General features: G+C 38.9%; 1 protein-coding gene across 1 annotated transcript in view; it reads right to left on the bottom strand.

The window, feature by feature from the left end:
• Positions 1-14,920, bottom strand: part of LOC112058306 (intraflagellar transport protein 122 homolog) — a 33,022-nt gene extending 18,102 nt beyond the window's left edge. The window contains exons 1-12 of the mRNA XM_052890661.1: positions 14,505-14,920; positions 12,958-13,188; positions 12,650-12,860; positions 11,604-11,751; positions 11,146-11,300; positions 10,792-10,989; positions 5,938-6,075; positions 4,713-4,841; positions 4,071-4,235; positions 3,096-3,236; positions 2,502-2,599; positions 1,533-1,686 (exon numbers count right to left, since the gene is read on the bottom strand). Coding sequence (XP_052746621.1) covers positions 1,533-1,686; positions 2,502-2,599; positions 3,096-3,236; positions 4,071-4,235; positions 4,713-4,841; positions 5,938-6,075; positions 10,792-10,989; positions 11,146-11,300; positions 11,604-11,751; positions 12,650-12,860; positions 12,958-13,188; positions 14,505-14,566 — 1,830 coding nt within the window. The 5' untranslated portion in view covers positions 14,567-14,920. The remainder of the gene's footprint in view (positions 1-1,532; positions 1,687-2,501; positions 2,600-3,095; positions 3,237-4,070; positions 4,236-4,712; positions 4,842-5,937; positions 6,076-10,791; positions 10,990-11,145; positions 11,301-11,603; positions 11,752-12,649; positions 12,861-12,957; positions 13,189-14,504) is intronic.
• Between the last annotated feature and the right edge of the window lie 4,556 nt (positions 14,921-19,476).

Here is a 19,476-nt window from a genome sequence, read left to right as displayed (position 1 = left end):
CAAATTGTTCTCGAGAGTCATTACGAATCGTCTCGCTAATAGGTTTGACGACTTCCAGCCTCCCGAACAAGCCGGTTTCCGAAAAGGCTTTAGTACCATAGACCACATCCATACGCTGCGGCAGGTTATACAGAAGACTCACGAGTATAACCAGCCACTTTGCTTAGCGTTTGTGGACTATGAGAAAGCCTTCGATTCGGTGGAAACCTGGGCTGTGCTAAGGTCATTGCAGAGATGCCGAATTGATTACAGGTATATCCAAGCGTTGAAGTGCTTGTACGAAAACGCCACTATGTCAGTCCGTATTCAGGATCAGACTACGAGGCCAATCCAGTTGCAGCGAGGAGTGCGTCAGGGAGATGTGATCTCTCCGAAGCTATTTACCGCCGCATTGGAAGACGTCTTTAAGCTTCTGGACTGGGGCGGACTTGGCATCAACATCAATGGCGAGTGCATCACTCAACTGCGGTTCGCGGATGATGTAGTCATCATGGCACAGACTCTGGATGACCTTAGTACCATGCTCAATGACCTCAGCAGCGTTTCTCAACAGGTGGGCCTGAAAATGAACATGGGCAAAACAAAAATAATGTGTAATGCTCATGTATCGCTCCACCCAGTTATAGTTGAGAACGCTGCACTCGAAATTGTAGACGAATACATATACCTAGGACATATGATCCAGTTAGGTAGGTCTAATTTCGAGAAAGAGGTGAACCGTCGAATCCAACTCGGCTGGGCTGCATTCGGGAAACTTCGCGACATCTTTTCGTCCGAAATTCCTCAGTGCCTGAAGACAAAAGTCTTCGAACAGTGCGTGTTGCCAGTGATGACCTATGGTTCCGAGACTTGGTCGCTAACTATGGGCCTCATAAGAAGGCTCAGAGTCACACAGCGGGCGATGGAACGAGCTATGTTAGGAGTATTTCTGCGTGATCGAATCAGAAATGAGGAGATCCGCAGAAGAACCAAAGTCACCGACATAGCTCAACGAGTTGCGAAGCTGAAGTGGCAATGGGCGGGGCACATAGTGCGAAGAGCCGATGGACGTTGGGGTCCCAAAGTGCTGGAATGGCGACCCCGCACTAGTAAGCGCAGTGTTGGCCGACCCCCCACCAGGTGGACTGACGACATCAAGCGAGTCGCAGGGATTCGCTGGATGCAGTTGGCTCAGTATCGTGATGTTTGGAAGTCCCTACAAAAGGCCTATGTCCTGCAGTGGACGTCCATCGGCTGATATGATGATGATGATGTGTCTGCCAAACCGCATTGGGCCAGTGTTGTGGACTATTGGCCTAACCCCTCTCATTCCGAGAGGAGACTGGAACTCAGCAGTGAGCCGAATATGAGTTAATAATGATGGTTGTTTTTTAGCTTGAGTTCTTTATGAGCTATAGGAGAGACAGGAAAGGAGATGGGACTATACATATAGTATGGTAATGCTTTAAATACTGAAGATTGCTTTTAACACTCACGAATAAAAAAAAAGTGTGGATTGGAGGAAATTATTTAAATAAATAACACAATCTTACTTGCAGTTGGTCGATGAGATTCAGGAACACAATATTTTCGCCACGCTGGAAAGCCTTTCTCGCCACTTCAAATGACAACTCTTCCAACGCGGCAGTGCCCAGTCGTTCCCAGTCCAAAGGGGTGACACCCAGACACGCCACGGCATATGCCTCGCTGTACCAAAAATGCATACATCATCATTATTGCATATGCATTCACATTCCCGTGGGAATACAGGGATAAAATATAGCCTATATTCATCAGGGATCATGTATGGTCAAATTATGAGAGATGAAAGTGTTTTTAATTCAAGCAAATCAATCAAATCTTTCCTTTTTATGATATTAGTATAACCTTTCTGGAAGGGTGTTTTGACCTGAGTGTATCAGTTAGGGCGCCCCAGAGTTCATGGGTTAAAAATCCACGTCCGGGTGACTGCATTGGCGGGTCAAACCTGGGCATTTGGCAGTACGTTGCCAGGGGATGGGTACTCCGTTTAAGGAAACCTCTTTTAAATTCTCTCGGTTTACCTCTATCCTCAACTAGCTGACGCCGCACGGTTTCACCCGCGTGATTCCCGTTACCATAACAATACGGGGATAATGTATAGCCTATAACCTTCCTCGGTAATGGGCTATCTAACAGTGAAATAATTTTTTTATAGCTCTTGCCAAGCCGTAGAATGCTACGTGCGGTGGGTCGAGCTTTCCTAGCCTATTGTCCTATTGTCCGTCACGGAGGCGGCGCAGGCGATGCTTGCACAATCTCCCTGCTGAATACAGGGATCTCTGGGATACAATCACTTATTGATTCGCAAATACGTCCGTTTAGATTTGTAGAAGCTGTGAGAGCTTCATCTAATCTATCTCGTTAGGAATTTGATCTAGATGAACCGAATCTAATGACTTGAGACGCTCAGACAATCTCACGATATTTTATCTACGCGGGTGAAACCGCTGGGCACAGTTAGCAACAAAGAAATCGCTTACTTGAACATTTTCTGCTGGACATATTGGTGTACGGCATGAGAGAGAGGCACGTGTATTGTCTGCATTGAGCTTGATTGCAGACAGAATACTCGACCACCCTGAAATTACATCAAAATTCATTTACTTAAATAATAAATAAAATAAATATTTTTCTTGTTTTTTTTTTATTCTTCACAAGTTAGCCCTTGGCTACAATCTCACCTGATGGTAAGTGATGATGCAATCTAATATGGAAGCGCTTTCGGTTTCCACACGGAATCGTACCGGAACGTTAAATCGCTTAGCGATACGTCTTTGCCGGTAGGGTGGTAACTAGCTACGGCCGAAGCCTCTTGAATGGGGCTTAGACATCAAAACCGGTTGACGGCTTAGGTTGTGTCAATCCAATTAAATTAAATAATGACCACCATCATAATATTAGATAATAACCGGGACCGACGGCTTAATGATCTCCGGGAGGTGGAAACACCAGATCCCAACTCCGGACTGAGAATTTTAACTGAAAATTTCTTAAAAGAAACCAAAACTCAGCAGCCCAACCTACTCGTAGGACCTCCTAATCGGAAGCCACATGAAAAATATAGAAATATGTACCTGAAAGCCAACAACTGAACCGGTGAGAGGTTGTGTAGCTGACGGGAAGTGACCTGCTTTGATAGACAACACTCCACCGCCGGACAGACAGAGCATTTCATCGCACCACGAGTTCCAGGAGACAGATGAAACAGTATCTTCCTGGAAAGAATAAAACATCATCATCATCATCATTAACAATCCATATTCGGCTCGCTGTTGAGCAGGGCTTAGTCCACCACGCTGGCCCAATGCGGATTGGAAAGAATAAAACATATATATAGAATAAAACATATTATATCACTAAATTTTGTGTATGTGGCCAGTTGTACAATCGCTGCAGCAGGACTGCAGCCTTAATAGCTCAGTGGCAAAGGGGCTGGACTCATCACTGAGGGGCGACCGCTGGTCTATTGTCGTATCTATAGCGAGGGCAAGTTCGTTGATGACACCATGATATGCGGGAGAGGGGGGGGGGAGCACTGAGCGGGTGTGGAGTCGTACGCGTGGGGCAGTGGGAAGGACTCCCGGTAGTAGCTTAATCTACAGATCCCTAGACTGGGCGTGGCCCGACACTAACTTGACCGATTTTTCAAGATACATTTGTAAACATTGGTAGTATCAGAAAAGCACTAAAAATAATCGTTCACATTTTGAGTTATATTTTTGTAATATGATAAGAGGACTATTTTTTATATAAAAGCATAATATAATAAATCATCATCATCACTATCAGCCGATGAACGTCCATTGCTGGACATAGGTCTCTTGCATGGATTTCCAAGCATAGCAGTCTCGATCCGCCAGCATCCAGCGGTTTCCTGTAATTCGCTTGATATCCTCGGTCCACGTAGTAGGGGGTCGACCAACACTGCGCTTTCTGTTGCAGGACCCCAACGTCCATCGGCTCTTCGAACTATGTGGCCGGCCCATTGCCACTTCAGCTTCGCGACTCGCTGAGCTATGTCAGTTACTTTGGTTAATAAATATACCTACTGAATAAAGCAGTTCCCCATTCGTCAGACTGTACACTCGACAAACGGACGACTCGTCGACGACTGCGATACGACCGCGAGACGCGCTCACGTCTAGACATCGGATGCTGCCCGGACTCTGCATCATCACCTTTGCACCGCCCGTACTGGGCTCAACTTCCCATATCTGTAAACAAATTAATATAAATATTATAAACGGTGAAAGAAAACGTCGTGAGGAAACCTGCATACCAGAGAATTCTTAATATTAATTCTTAAATATCTGCGTAGTCTGCCAATCCGCATTGGACACTGCTGAGCTAGTCTTCTTTCAAAATAAGAGGGGCCAAAATAGGCCAAAAGTCCACCACGCTGGCTTATGCAGATTGGCAGACTTTAAGAAAACCCACGAATTGAGAAAATTCTCAGGTATGCAGGTTTTCTCAAGATGTTTTTTCTTCACCGTTTGATAAACGTGATATTTAATTTCTTAAAACGTAAACAACTGAAAAGTAGGAGGTGCATGCCGCGAACCGGATTCGAACTTCCACCCTCCGGAATCGGAGGCAGAGGTCATATTCACTGGGTTATCACGGCTCCTTTATTATACTAAATATATGTATTTGAGAAGGTCTAACAAGTAAATATAATTACAATAACTTACTTGGCCATTCATCAATCCAAGAAGTAAAACCTCCCGGAACTGTAGTGTGGTGACTTTGACGTAGCGTATCGGAGTTGGGACCGTCCAGGACTTCGGCGTCTTCACACCAATTGTTGCAAGTTGTGTATCCTAAATTTTAAGAAGATTATACTAAATGAAAGAAAAGAAACTTGTTGAAGAGTGCATCTTACTTAATATTATAAACGCGAAAGTCTGTATAGATGTTTGTTACTCATTAACGCCGCAACGACTGAACCGATTTGGCTGAAATTTCGAATAGAAATAGATTTTACTATTAATTAACACATAGGCTAATTTTCATTCCGAAAAAATACATGGTTTCCGGGGGATTTAGGCGAAACTAAATTCCACGCGGACGAAGCCGCAGGCGTCCGCTACTTTAATATATTATGACCTGAGAACCTTAGATACCATTATAGAAAGGCTCATAGTTTATTAGGTTATACTTCTAATATGAGAAATCATGTCCCCAGGCGCCAGTCATTTATCTTCGTGGCAAGTTTACAAAAAACACCATCAAAGATTTTTTTAAGAAAACTTTAAAGGTCTCTAGTAAAGGGTTTCTGGAGCCTGGAAACCGGCATTCTTCTAAAACCAGGCAGAAAATTATGGAGCTTGGATCGTAGCATACTCCATAATTTGCTACTGTACTGTGGTAAGAGCATGGGCTGACAAACTGTGTGCTTCATAAAATGATTCCTATTCTAATACTAAAAAAGCAATCTGTTTATAGGATAACTTCAACATAACACCTTCTGATTAGTGTTGAATACCATCACATCATCACAGTTAGTGACCAAGTCTCAGATCTGTAAGTCATCATCAAAACACTGCTTAAAACATTCGTCTTTGGCACTGAGAAATAATTCTAAGCCATTCTTTTTCATATATCCCAATCCTTTTACGAGACCATAAATTTTAATTACAAGCGACACGCAGAGAGCATGCAGGTGGCTCTGGATCGTCGTATTTGGAAGTCCCTACAAAAGGTCTATGTCTTGGAATGGACTATGGACATACATTGACTGATGTGATGATGATATTGATGATGTTGATGATGATGATGATGATGATGATGTCGATGATGATGATGATGATGATGATGATGATGATGATAATGATGATGATGATGATGATGATGATAATGATGATGATGATGATGATGATGATGATGAAGATGATCCATGATGATGACATAACTCACTTGACATAACAGCAAAGCGTCGCTCGTAGCCACTAAGAGCGAACACTCGTTTGGTTGCGAAATTTTCTCCTTCACCCTGTATAGCATGCCATCTAAATCTGCCTGTTCGTATACCACTACGCGTTCAGGAAGTTGGACCTGGCGAAAAAGAAATAATATGAGAAAAGAGCAAACTTATATATATTTAATCATTCAAAGTGAAATTCAATTCTTTACAGACAGTAGGTCCCGCAGTAACCATTGATTTTTCTATAATAAGTAGCCTAAATGTTACTCAATAACCTAATCTCCAGTGAAAGAAACATTAAATACGTTTAGCCGTTCCAAAGATTAGCTTGGACAAACATTTTAAAAATATTGTGTTTTGGTATGGTGTAATTAAGTTTATAAAACACAATTTTGAATTCACAGACAGACACTTCTATATTATTTATGTATATTTTATAAAATATTTATTAGAAAACTGTCGAGTATCCAATTTCTGTTACTATCCAAAATATATATTCAGAACGAGAAGAATATGGATTAATTATTGCCTGTAGGCCTAACATACATGTCTACAATGGGACGACAATATATTCAATGTGCCGTTATTGGTCGCATTTGTTTTTTCATACTGATATATCTCGTGGCACGCATCTAAGGACTACTGAATAAGATAATCAGAATAATAATTGTTGGTCGTCTGGAAATAAGTTGCTTACAAACAACAACATCAAATCAATTAATCAAATCTAATCAAAAATCATTTATTTCAAGTAGGCTCAGTTTACAAGCACTTTTGACACGACAGTTGACTATTTGTAAAGATTCTACCACCACATTTTTGCAATGATCGCAAGCAGGTTGGACTTTACTGTTCCATGTCAAATGGATTGGAGCGGCAGTTTTTTTTTTTTTTTTTTTTTTCTCCTTTCTCTTATACTGTTACTCGGCAATCTGTCATTCGACATTGAGCCGTTCGTCTGTTGGTTAGAGGTTATGGGTCATCAGAAGGAGTAAGTCCATTAACAAATCTCCTATTATGCTGTATTCTAGCTATTTTTCTTGGCTAGATTTTGAACACTGTTGCGTTTCAGTCTGCAAAAAAGCAGGCTGCCGTCTCCTTCTAGATTGTTTGCCAAGTCATTGACATGCATTGCTAGTCGCTCCTGATATTTGATACTGTAGCACTGTATTTCCTGTCTGACTGTCTTAACATTAAGATCACTTTGGATATTCTTGTTACTTATGTATGGCGGGATGTTAAAAAGACATCTTAAAGCCTTGTTTTGAAATCTTTCCAGTATCTCAATGTTACTTGTACTGGCTGTTCCCCAAAGTTGTATACCATAAGTCCAGATCGGCTTCAATATAGCTTTGTATACTGCTAACTTGCTGGTACTATTCAGCTGAGACTTTTTGCCGGTCAGCCAGTACAGGTTTCTTAATTTTGTGTCAAGCTGTTTGCGCTTAGTCCAAATATGCTTACGCCATGTAAGCCGTCTGTCAAGATGCATGCCAAGATACTTAGCGTCATCTGCCTGAGGAAGCTCTTCATTAAAGAGTTTTATGGGTGGACATGTTTTTCTGCGAAGTGTAAATGTAACATGTGTGGATTTACTTTGGTTTGCTTTTATACGCCATTTTGTTAGCCAATCTTCAATCTCATTTAGATGGATTTGCAGGTTCAGTGAAGCTGCTTCCGGATTTTCGTGTACTGACAGAACAGCGGTATCATCGGCGTATGTTGCAGTTGTAGTGTTTTCTTTTATAGGCAAGTCAGCAGTAAACAGAAGATATAGTACGGGGCCCAAAATGCTTCCCTGTGGGACACCAGATTCAATATTGTATAGCGGCGATACTTATTTGTCACTGGAGTAATCAAAATTGCACCTCTAAAAGAACTTTTAAGTAAAACTGTTGATTCTAAATCATACACAATGACTACACTCAGATCAGGGCATATAGTAAAAATTATGCCTCAAACAGTGGACACATATAAGAAAATTAGAGATGCTTTTACTACGAATAATGTCAGCCACTACACATACAAATTAAAATCGGAACGAGCATACAGAGTGGTGTTGCGTGGACTACATTCCTCTGAATGCACAGAAACAATAGCAACTGAACTCAGAGAAAATGGGCATGAATCCAGGCAAATCGTAAATGTCCTACATAAAAAGACAAAAGAACCATTACCGCTTTTCTTTGTAGATTTAGAACCTAATGCAAATAACACAGACATCTTTAAAATAAAAACAATAAATTACACAAAAGTCACCTTTGAAGCTCCGTACAAAAAGAAGGAAATCTTGCAGTGTAAGAGATGCCAGAGGTTTGGTCACACTAAAAACCAGTGTTATAGACCATTTCGATGCGTTAAATGTGGAGGTGACCATCCTACTACAACATGTAGTAAAAGCCCAGAAATAGAAGCCACATGTGCAAACTGTCAAGAAAAGCATCCTGCAAGTTACAGAGGCTGTATCCAATATAAACAGTATAGGGATAAAATATTTAATGTAAAAGCCAAAATAAAACCACTACAACAAGAAAATCGAAAAGAAAGACCAGCTTCTCCAAACTATTACAATACCTCTACTAACCCCGACAGCTATGCTGAAGCTGTAAAACGGGATCACGAATTCACAAGAAAACCAAATGCAAGACCAACCAATACTGTTTCATATGAAACAGACAGCCTAGGAAAAATGTTAGACACTATGTTTAACAAATTTCAGCAAGTCATGACTAAAATGATGGACAACATGATGGATCGAATGGTCCAACTTTTCAAGGCTCTTGTAACCAACCAAGTAAAATAGGTAATCTGCGAATAGTTACATGGAACGCCAATGGGATGAGAGAACGTCAGCTTGAACTTGAGGTATTTTTAAATACTGAAGGCATTGATATAGCACTAATAAGTGAAACAAGAACAACAGCTAAAACTTACATAGCAATAAAAAATTATGTAACATACATGACAAACCACCCATCAGGAAACACTCATGGAGGAACAGCAATAATTATAAGAAAAAACATAAAGCATTTTGAAATGGAAGCTTTCTGTAAAGAAAAAATTCAAGCCACCTCAGTTAAAATACAAAACAATAAGACAGACATCATTATCTCAGCTGTATATTGCCCTCCCAGGCATACTGTAACTTCTGACGATTTTAACACATATTTCTCTACTCTTGGCCCTAGATTCATATGTGGAGGGGATTGGAATTCCAAACATACGTACTGGGGATCGAGACTAACAACAACTAGAGGACGTCAGTTGTATAAAACATTGAAAAGCTCTTGTTTAGAATATGCATCAACGCGCACTCCAACATACTGGCCGAGTGACCCTAATAAAATTCCAGACCTTCTAGATTTTTATGTTTTGAAGGGGATTAGCTGCAATTACCTAAAAATAGAATCCTGCATAGATTTATCTTCAGACCATACTCCTGTAATTCTAAATTATAGCAGCAAAATATTATATAGTAGACCTGTCCCAAGATTGTACAATCGAAAAACAAATTGGAAACTATACCAACAAGTAATCTCCTCTAAGATAAATCTAAAAGTACCATTGAAAACAGAACAAGACATTGAACAAAATATTGAAGAATTAAACATCCTTTTACACACAGCAGCTCAAGAGTCTACCCCATTTCTCAAAGAATCTGAAATCATGGCTCAAATTTACCCAAAAGCCATAAAAGATCAAGTTAGGGTACGACGAAACCTTAGAAAATCTTGGCACCATAGAAGATACCCAAGTAACAAAAAGGCGTTTAATGAAGCCTCGGAGGAACTAAAAAATCTTATTAAAACATACAACAATGATAACCTACAAAATTACTTGACGAGACTAACACCTACACCAAGTACAGACTACTCTCTATGGAAAGCCACCAGGAAGATGAAGCGACCTAACACTCATGTACCACCAATTAAAAAGCGAAATGGAACTTGGGCTAGATCTAATATAGAAAAAGCTACAGAATATGCAGAATATTTAAATGGTGTATTTACACCCCATCAGAGCTTAGATCAAATTCATGAAAGCGAAGTACATACATATCTTCAAACTCCATTCCAAATGTGCCTGCCGCTGAATAGCTGTTCTCCAAAAGAAGTTACTCGAGCCATTACATATCTCAAAGGCAAAAAAGCTCCAGGATATGACCAAATAGATGATATGTTGTTAAAAAAACTGCCACACAAAGGAATCATGCTCCTAGTTATTATTTTTAATGCCTGTATTCGACTAGGTCATTTCCCTAGCCAGTGGAAAATCGCACAAGTGGTCATGGTCCCAAAGCCTGGTAAACCACCCCAGGAGACGTCATCATACAGACCAATAAGTCTTCTTCCAATACTAGGAAAATTATTTGAGAGAGTCCTACTCAACCGACTTCTACCTTACTTACAGGACATAATTCCAACCCATCAATTTGGTTTTCGTTCTCACCACGGCACTGTAGAACAGATTCACCGTCTAGTAGACATCATTAGCAGAACCCTAGAAAACAAACAGTATTGTTCTGCTGTCTTTATAGATATAGGTCAGGCTTTTGATAAAGTTTGGCATAAAGGGCTCCTATATAAAACAAAAAAGCTCCTACCACACTCATTCCACTGCCTTCTAGATTCTTATTTGCATAATAGATGCTACCAAGTTAAATGGAGCGGCAGTGATATTAATATTCCAATTTATTTAGTATTCTATTAATAGTCTGCTGCTAGATTATAATTTTCTAACACATTTAATAATGTACTTTTACTAACATAACTATGAGCCTATTGAAGCTTGATATAAAGAATTATTATTATTATTATTACATTTATGGAAGGTTAAAATCAACTTACAGCCAGTCGATGTTTAAAGATAGCTATCTTCTGCACTCTGTCGTGGCATTTGATCCTAGCTTTGTTCCCGGTGATCAAATGGTGGATAATCACGTCCGTCATATTCTCCCTGTACGCATATCGTTCACGGTACAGGCCGTGGACTGTGTTGAAGACTATTTGAAAGCACCAAAGAGTCCCGTCCTGACATGCGACTGCCTGAAAAAATCATTGTAAGCTTCTATATTGGTCTAATAATAGGGATGATGACAGTCTTTTAAATTGTATACAAATTAAAACTACACTAATAGTAAAGCAATTTTGTAAAAGTAACAGGGTATCAGGGTAATTGAAAAAAAATTATAATAATTTTACCATAGTATTAAGGGTGGTGGAGGGTGCAACACACCAGACCCACTCCAGCGCTGTTGTGAATATGCAGACTCCTTCAGAGGTTAGTACACTCCAGCCGCCAACTCCACCGACTAGAATTAGTGCTCCAAGTATCGAAATCGATAGAGCTGACAAACCTAGAATTGAAATAAAACAACTTTATTGAGTAAACAGTATATAACCTTAAGAATCAAAGTCACCGACATTCCTCAACTTGTAGTGAAGCTGAAGCTATGGGCGGGGTATATAGTTCGAAGAGCCGATGGACGTTAGGGTCCCAAGGTGCGGGAATGGCGACCCCGTAAGCGAAGCGAGTCGCAGGGACTCGCTGGATGCAGGCGACTCAGGATCGTGATGTTTGAAAGTCCTCACAAAAGGCCTATGTCCTGCAGTGGACGTCCATCAGCTGACATGATGATGATGATGATGAAAATTCTTACCTGTACTTCTTTCTTTTAAAATTTGTTGACCCTGGATATTATAGAATGAGAGGGTCTCATTCCAATCTGTAACTAGGAGAGCTGACTTTGAGAAAGTGACTGCCCATACAGCAGCATCCCTTGTTATTTTCTGAATTTCATCACCTTGCTGGAAGAAATTATAGATGCTAATGTGATTTTTTCTTCAACATATTGGTCCTGCACAAGAGAAGCTTAAAACATATATATACCAACATTATTTATAACAATAAATATGAATTAAACTGGCTGGAAGAATTTTTTTTTTTTTTATTCTTTACAAGTTAGCCCTTGACTACAATCTCACCTGATGGTAAGTGATGATGTAATCTAAGATGGAAGAGGGCTAACTTGTTAGGAGGAGGATGAAAATCCACGTTCCTATCGGTTTCTACACGACATCGTACCGGAACGCTAAATCGCTTGGCGGTACGTCTTTGTCGGTAGGATGGTAACTAGCCACGGCCGAAGCCTCCCACCAGCTAAACAGATTAACAGATATTGGTGGTATCTGTACTACACAATGAGTTTTGATTAACTTATGTTATGTTGTATCTACTATAACTATATTCTATACTAATATTATAAAGAGGTAAACTTTGATATTACCCCTACTAAATTACCCCTTACAACTAAGGGGTAATTTTTGGATCTACTGCACCAATTTTGAAAATTCTTATATCACTTAGCCACATTATTTGTGAGTGTCATATGCTATATTTGATCTCTGTATTCTCACGAGAATGGTAACAATGTGGGTAAAACCACAGTGCATTTGTTAATTTTTTATTTTAATATATAAATGCGAGAGGACATTCATCACGAAATCTCGGAAATTGCTTGATGTATAAAGCTGAAACTTGGCAGGGAGGTAGTTTATAGTTAGTAGTTAGTAGGTATCCACTAAGAACGGATTTTGCGATAGGGCTGGATTAAAGAGGTCTAAGGACGAACGAAGTCGCGGCCGTCCGCTAGTATACTTATATTTCTACTAATGCAATCAAAGCAGATGTCATATCAATATTTACCTTATTACGAAGAGATACCGCTCCAATCGCCAGACCAATTGCTAAATACTGTCCGGCTTGATCCCATGCACAGCATGTGATACGACCTGAAACTCTGTATTTTTGTACTGCTTTCACATCTGCTGACCAAAATGCAAAGTCTGAGATAGCGCATGATGCCAAATGAAAGGTCACTGGATTGTAAGCCAAACACTGGATTGCTTCACTATGCCTGTACAAAATAAAACAATTTATAGTCAATCTATTCCAGGAAAGAATAATATGAAACAAGAAAGGCGCTAAATGGCGCTTATTAATAATATACTTACGAATACTTGAGTATGCCTTCCATTTTAGATGTCCATATAATGACATTTTTGTCAGCACTGCCACTCGCAAATTTCTTCCCATCCATACAATATGCAACTGTATAAACTGGTCCTTTATGAGCCTGGAGTAGTTGAAGGAGTGCACCATCTCTTGGATCATACACCATAACCTTCTCTCCTGCACCAACTATTAGTTGAGTACCGTCTGGACTAAAGCATATTGTATGGACACTAAAAACACATAACAGATTATTTTATCTATAACAATATTATAAAATCACTATCATTACCATCTGATAGTTATGGTTAATGAATTGAATGTTATCACCCTAAACCCGCCAACCCACATTGGAGCAGCATGGCTTTAAGCTCTTATATTTGTAGCTCTAATTCTACATGAAGGCCTATGATTCAGTGTCTCATGCATGGCTTATGGAGTTCATGCGGTTGTACAAGGTCAATACAACAATACAGTGGATGACAGTCCTTCGTCACCCAGGCACATCTGCATGTTCTAAATCAACTGAAGTGATAGTGATTAAGCGAGGTATTTTCAAGGGCGATAGTTTGAGTCCTCAATGGTTTTGCCTAACTATTTTACTACAGGTTTGTGGTGAGCTCATATCTCACTTGGTCTACATGGATGACCTCAAACTGTATGCATCAAAGCATTAAGATGCCAGTGTCATTCCTGAAGATTACTCGAACATTCAAACAGAACTGATACCCTTGGACTTTAAAGTCCTCCTCTTTAAAATCACCTCCATTCATCTGTAATCTGTGTCATCCCTATGGTTCCAAGTTTCTTATATTTATGATCTTATGATGATTGATTAAGTCACCAATATACACCTGACAGATAACAACCACAATGTTCTCTTTGGTTTAAGATACATCGTGGATTTTTTCTAAATTAAAAATAAATCACAATACCAAGAACAGCAGAGTAAGTCTGTTTAGAATATTATCCTACTCTTGTTATAAACAAGAAGGTTATATAGAGGTATAGGCATGTTTGTTACACACACAAATACTACTGAATACAATTGACTGAAATGTGAAATGGAGATGGATTATACTCTAACACACTATCACCATCATCATATCAGCCAATGGATGGCCACTGAAGGACATATATGCCTTTTGTAGGGAAGGCGCCTGCCCCCAGCAAATCCTTGCAACTCACTTGATGTTGTCAGTCCACCTGGTGGGTCGACTAACACTGCGCTTTCTAGTGTGGGGTTGCCATTCCATCGGCTCTTGGAACTAAGTGCCCCGCCCATTGCCACTTCATGTCGTGACTTCTGCGGACTTCATTTCTGATTCGATCACACAGACATACTCTAAGCATAGATCGTTTTAATTAATTTAATTCGGATTAACACATAAGACTAATCTATATTTAAAAATAGTCTATGTTTGCCGCGGGATTTGTAAAAAGTTGAATTACACGCGAAGTCGTAGGCAATAGCTGATATTAAACAACGCATCATCGATTTATAATCTCTTTATAGAATGCAAACACAAGTCTAATTTGAAAAACTTACCTCGAGAATTCTATTTTATCGGCTTCATGGATTTTATTTACCCATTTAGGTACGGTCCTCATTTTGACTGGTTCTACGAATAAGAATATATATTTATATTCTTAATATTAGCTCTCAGTATTTCGATAGCTTGATGATACGATACGATATTTATTAAACATTAAAGAAAAGTAAATTGGTTGGCAACGGTTACGAGGAAAGTGTAAACATTAACACAAGAGAAGAGAGGGACGGTTTGTGTATGAAACTTTAAGATATCATCACGATTATTAGGGACATTTGAAACCAAGTGAAACATTATAACCGTTAGTTTACTTTAAGAATTACTATTTAGTCACAATTTCAGTTGTTTTGCGGCATGAATTAGATTTTAGTATTTTTAAATTTACAGTTTACTGTGTTTACGACTTTGACGTTGGCACTCCGTAGTTGCCAATATATAATGTATTATCTATGGTAGTTGCCATAAAATTAAATGGACGATGTTTGATGATCATCTGTGGTTGCCTAAGTAAAAAAATATTATAATCTGTTTCTTAATTTCAGAACGTTATTTTACTAAAATTTATATTACAGTTACAATATTTGTGTCTTTTATTTTTTTTTAATTTTGTACATAATTCCTGTTTCTTTTTTATAAGCAAAAGCGCCATCTAGATAGCTTCACTGACAACATTGTGCAATAGAGTTTAATTGTTTAACACTAAACAAAGAGAGCGCCACTTTTCACAAAGTGTTTTTAAACTTATTAACAATTTATCAATACATTTATTTAAACAAATTGAAGAGCCTGTCAGTAATTTAAAATAACTACATTTTATCAAGTGCTTATAGTAATTTACTTATCATCGACCCATAGTCAAGCTTTAAAAATTTTTGTCTGTATGTTTGTCTGGGCTAATCTTTGGAAAAGCTGAACAGATTTTAACGAGATTTTCACTGGTTGTTGGTTGGTGGTTTCACTTAGGTAGAGGAGGTCATATGGCTCAACACTGTATGTATATATATATATGTGACCTGTTTTTCTTGTTTCGTTTTGATTATCTAGGTACCTACCTACCCATTATAATCTAAGTACCTAGGTACTTACAAGATACTTACTTAGCACACATAAATCAATAGGACACTTACACACTATAATAAGTAAAAAGTGTAGATAAAAAAACTCCTCCCCCACGCCTCTCTCTGTATGTTCGACTGTTCGTAATAAACTCCAAGTCTAGGTACCGAGCGGATTTTCATGGGGTTTTTACCAAAAGCAATACCAGTAGTGGTTTACAAGGAAGGTTTCGTATAATAACTTACTTTGTAAAGATTCTGTGCAAATTGCACAGATAATAATAGGCAGACAAAGCGTACGGAACACGGTGGTACCGTAGCCTCTCTAAATACTAAAGGAGATCATTCACGCTCCATACATTTTTGGGCTCTTTTTGAAAGTGCCGGCCATCAAAAAAAAATGGTACGAATCGTTAGAGCTAGCCATTGGGAGTAATAGCTAATATGGCATGAAAGTTGTAGGAGGCCTCTGTACCAAGTTATACAGGTTCGAAGATTCGTTATTTCCATACATTTTGTCGATTTTCAAAAGTGCCCGCCAAGAAAAAAATCTGGTACGTATCGTTAGAACTGCCAATTTAGAGCAATAGTTAGTACGGCACAAATGATGTAGGAGTGCTCTGAACCAAGTTATACAGGTTCGATTACTCGTCACTTCTATACATTTTACTGAGTTTTGTAAGTGCCCACCACCAAAATAAATGATACGTATCGTTATAACTAGCTATTTGCAGCGTTAGTTACTATCGCATAAACATTGTAATGTAGCTCTGTGTCAAGTTATACAGTTTCGATGATTCGTTAAATCCATACATTTTTTAAAGTGCCGTTTTACAAAAATATGGTACTTATCGTTAGAACTGCCCATTTGAAGCAATATTTAGTATGACACAAATGGTGTAGTTTTGGTCTGAACCAAGTTATAAAGGTACGATGCCTCGTCACTTCTATGATTTTAATTGAGTTTTGTGCCCACCAACAATATTAATGAAACGTATCGTTTTAACGGGTCATTTGTGGGAATAGTTATTAGAACACGAATATTGTAGAATTGCTCTGAACCAAGTTTTTCAGTTTTGGTTAGTATAGCAGACACTTTGTGGAAATGCTGTGAGACAAGTTATACAAGTGTGACTATTTGTAATATCCATGAATTTTATTAAAAATTGCCAGCCATATAAAAAGGTACGGATCATTAGAGCTGACTGTAATAGGAACTGGGAGTAATAGTTAGTATTGTACAAATGCTGTAGGCCTGCTCTGAGCCATGTCATACAAGTTCGATGATTCGTAATTTACCGATTTGAGCAATATAACTATTAGGTAGGATTGACAGAAACATTGTAAGATTGCTCTGATCCAAGTTATTTGTGTTCGACTATTCGTCACTTTGTTTTTGTTGATATCTGTATAGGAAACACAAAATAATAATGATTAATACACTGCTCGAACTAATAAATGTCTTCATAGTGTTGCTGTGTCATCATTATTTGTTATTTTATCCATGTTAGTAATCCACAATTACCATTACTTGAAAGAACTTAAAAAAATATTTTTATTTACCTCTACCCAAAATCCACAATAACATAACAATTTTTAAATGCATTTGCACAATAATGTGGCATTGCATGTGGCACAAAAAATGAGTATTATTAATTCTATATTTTATTATTGTTTTATGTTTTCCAACTCTTCGGACAACAACATCTCGGAAATCAATGTATGAAAGAATGTATTACGAATCATGAAACTTATATAACTTTGTTCAGAAATCGGATTGTTCTGAACCGTGTGCAACGTCCTTCAATCTATTGCTCCTAATGTCTAGTTTTAACGATATATGTTTTTGGTGAACGGTATTTTAAAAAATCTCTCTCTCGAAACTATTTCGACAGAGCTGCCATCTACCCCAACCAACTAGTGGTTGAGGCATGCAACTACACTCTCAACCTTAACGCTAACTTCAAGCAGAGGCGTCCCAAAAACGTCCTTTACGATCCAGACTATGACATGACGACCGACAATGCTTCCCGGGCAACACAATCACAAGCAACACAGCGTCTTCGCCAGCAAAGACGAGGTCCCCGATGTCTAACGTCACCCGCACGTGGGTTTTCTAACTCACGATCTCGGGGGCGTCCGGACTGATTCACTCAGGTTACGGTTACACCCTTCCGAATGGCCCTCTAAGCCGAGGTCCGAGTCTCATAGGAGACGCCCTTAGAGAGCCGTTCCGTCCTCTATCTTTATTTCAGCCTTCGGGTCTCATCAGGCGATGCTTCTGCGCTCGCCCAAACCCCCCGGTGACGCCGTAGTGGTCCCACATGGAGCCATCGGCACTTACTCAACACAAAAAAAAAGTATTTAAAAAAATCCATAAAATATATGGATTTGATGAATCATCGAAACAGTATATCTTGATTCAGAGCTATACTACAACGTTTATGCCATTATATCTGGAAATATGAAAATACGTATCATTAATTTTGTTTGTGGGCACTTTCAAAATTCAATAAAAGACATAGAAGTGACGAGACATTGAACCTGTATAACTTTGTTCAGAACAATCCTGCATCATTTGTGCAATACTAAATGATGCCCCAAATGTACAGTTCTAACGATAAGTACCATATTTTTGTAAAACAGCACTTTAAATATTCAATATGATATATGGATTTGACGAACCATCGAAACTGTATAACTTGACACAGAGCTACATTACAATGTTTATGCTATAGTAACTAATGCTGCAAATGGCTAATTACAACGATACGTATCATTTATTTTGTTGGTGGGCACTTACAAAACTCAGTAAAATGTATAGAAGTGACGAGTCATCGAACCTGTATAACTTGGTTCAGAGCACTCCTACAACATTTGTGACATATCAATTATTGTTCCAAATGGGTAGTTCTAATGATACGTACCAGTTTTTTTTCTTGGCGGGCACTTTTGAAAATCGACTAAATGTATGGAAATAACGAATCTTCGAACCTGTATAACTTGGTTCAGACCCCTCCTACAACTTTCATGCCATATTAGCTATTACTCCAAATGGCAAGTTCTAACGATTCGTGCTATTTTTTTTCTTTGGCCGGCACTTTTAAAAAGGGCCCAAAATGAATGATCTCCTTTGCCCTTTTTTATTCTTACTTACTTAAGTAGACCCACTCAAAGAAGTGTTACACAATTTAACTAACTTTGTTAATTTCGCATGAAAAAGTGAACTTCGGAGTGAAATTCGGTTTCGGTTTTTCTGTTTCGAACGTAAATACTCGTTTCGGTCGGACAGTATCAAATTATAATGCGAGATACTCAATTTAAGTATAGCTAGAATCCAGGCTACGATCATGGGTACTTTACCCATTTTATCTTAAAATAGTAGACACCGCGCGGTATAACCCGCGTGGTTCCCGTTCCCGTAGGAATACGGGGATAAAATATAGCCTATAGCCTTCCTCTATAAATGGGCTATCTAAAAATATTTTCAAATCGGACCAGTAGTTCCTGATATTAGCGCGTTCAATCAAACAAACAAACAAACTCTTCAGCATTATAATATTAGTATAGATAAATATGTTAAAGTAGGTAGGTACAGTAAAAGTTTACAATGATTTTATGGCGGTATAAGTCGCGAGACTTCGCTAGTATTTAAGTAGGTACTAAATAATTATGTACTAGCGGACGCCCGCGACATCGCCCGCCTGAATGTCGATGTAAACTTTTAACTACCAATACCCTTACCCTACCCCTGCCCCTACCCTACCCTACCCTACCCCTACCCTACCCCTACCCTACCCCTACCCTACCCATTAAGGCTGCACTCGCGACGGAAGCTTAAAATGGAGTAACTTCTCCCGTTTTCCTAACATTTTGTGATGAAAAGTAAGCTATAACCTGCCCAGGAGTATGA

The sequence above is a fragment of the Bicyclus anynana genome, chromosome Z (genome assembly GCF_947172395.1).
Source record: "Bicyclus anynana chromosome Z, ilBicAnyn1.1, whole genome shotgun sequence".
NCBI classification, from domain to species: domain Eukaryota; kingdom Metazoa; phylum Arthropoda; class Insecta; order Lepidoptera; family Nymphalidae; genus Bicyclus; species Bicyclus anynana.
Note: the sequence above shows the minus strand (reverse complement) of the source record. Positions and strands in the feature narration are given on the sequence as shown.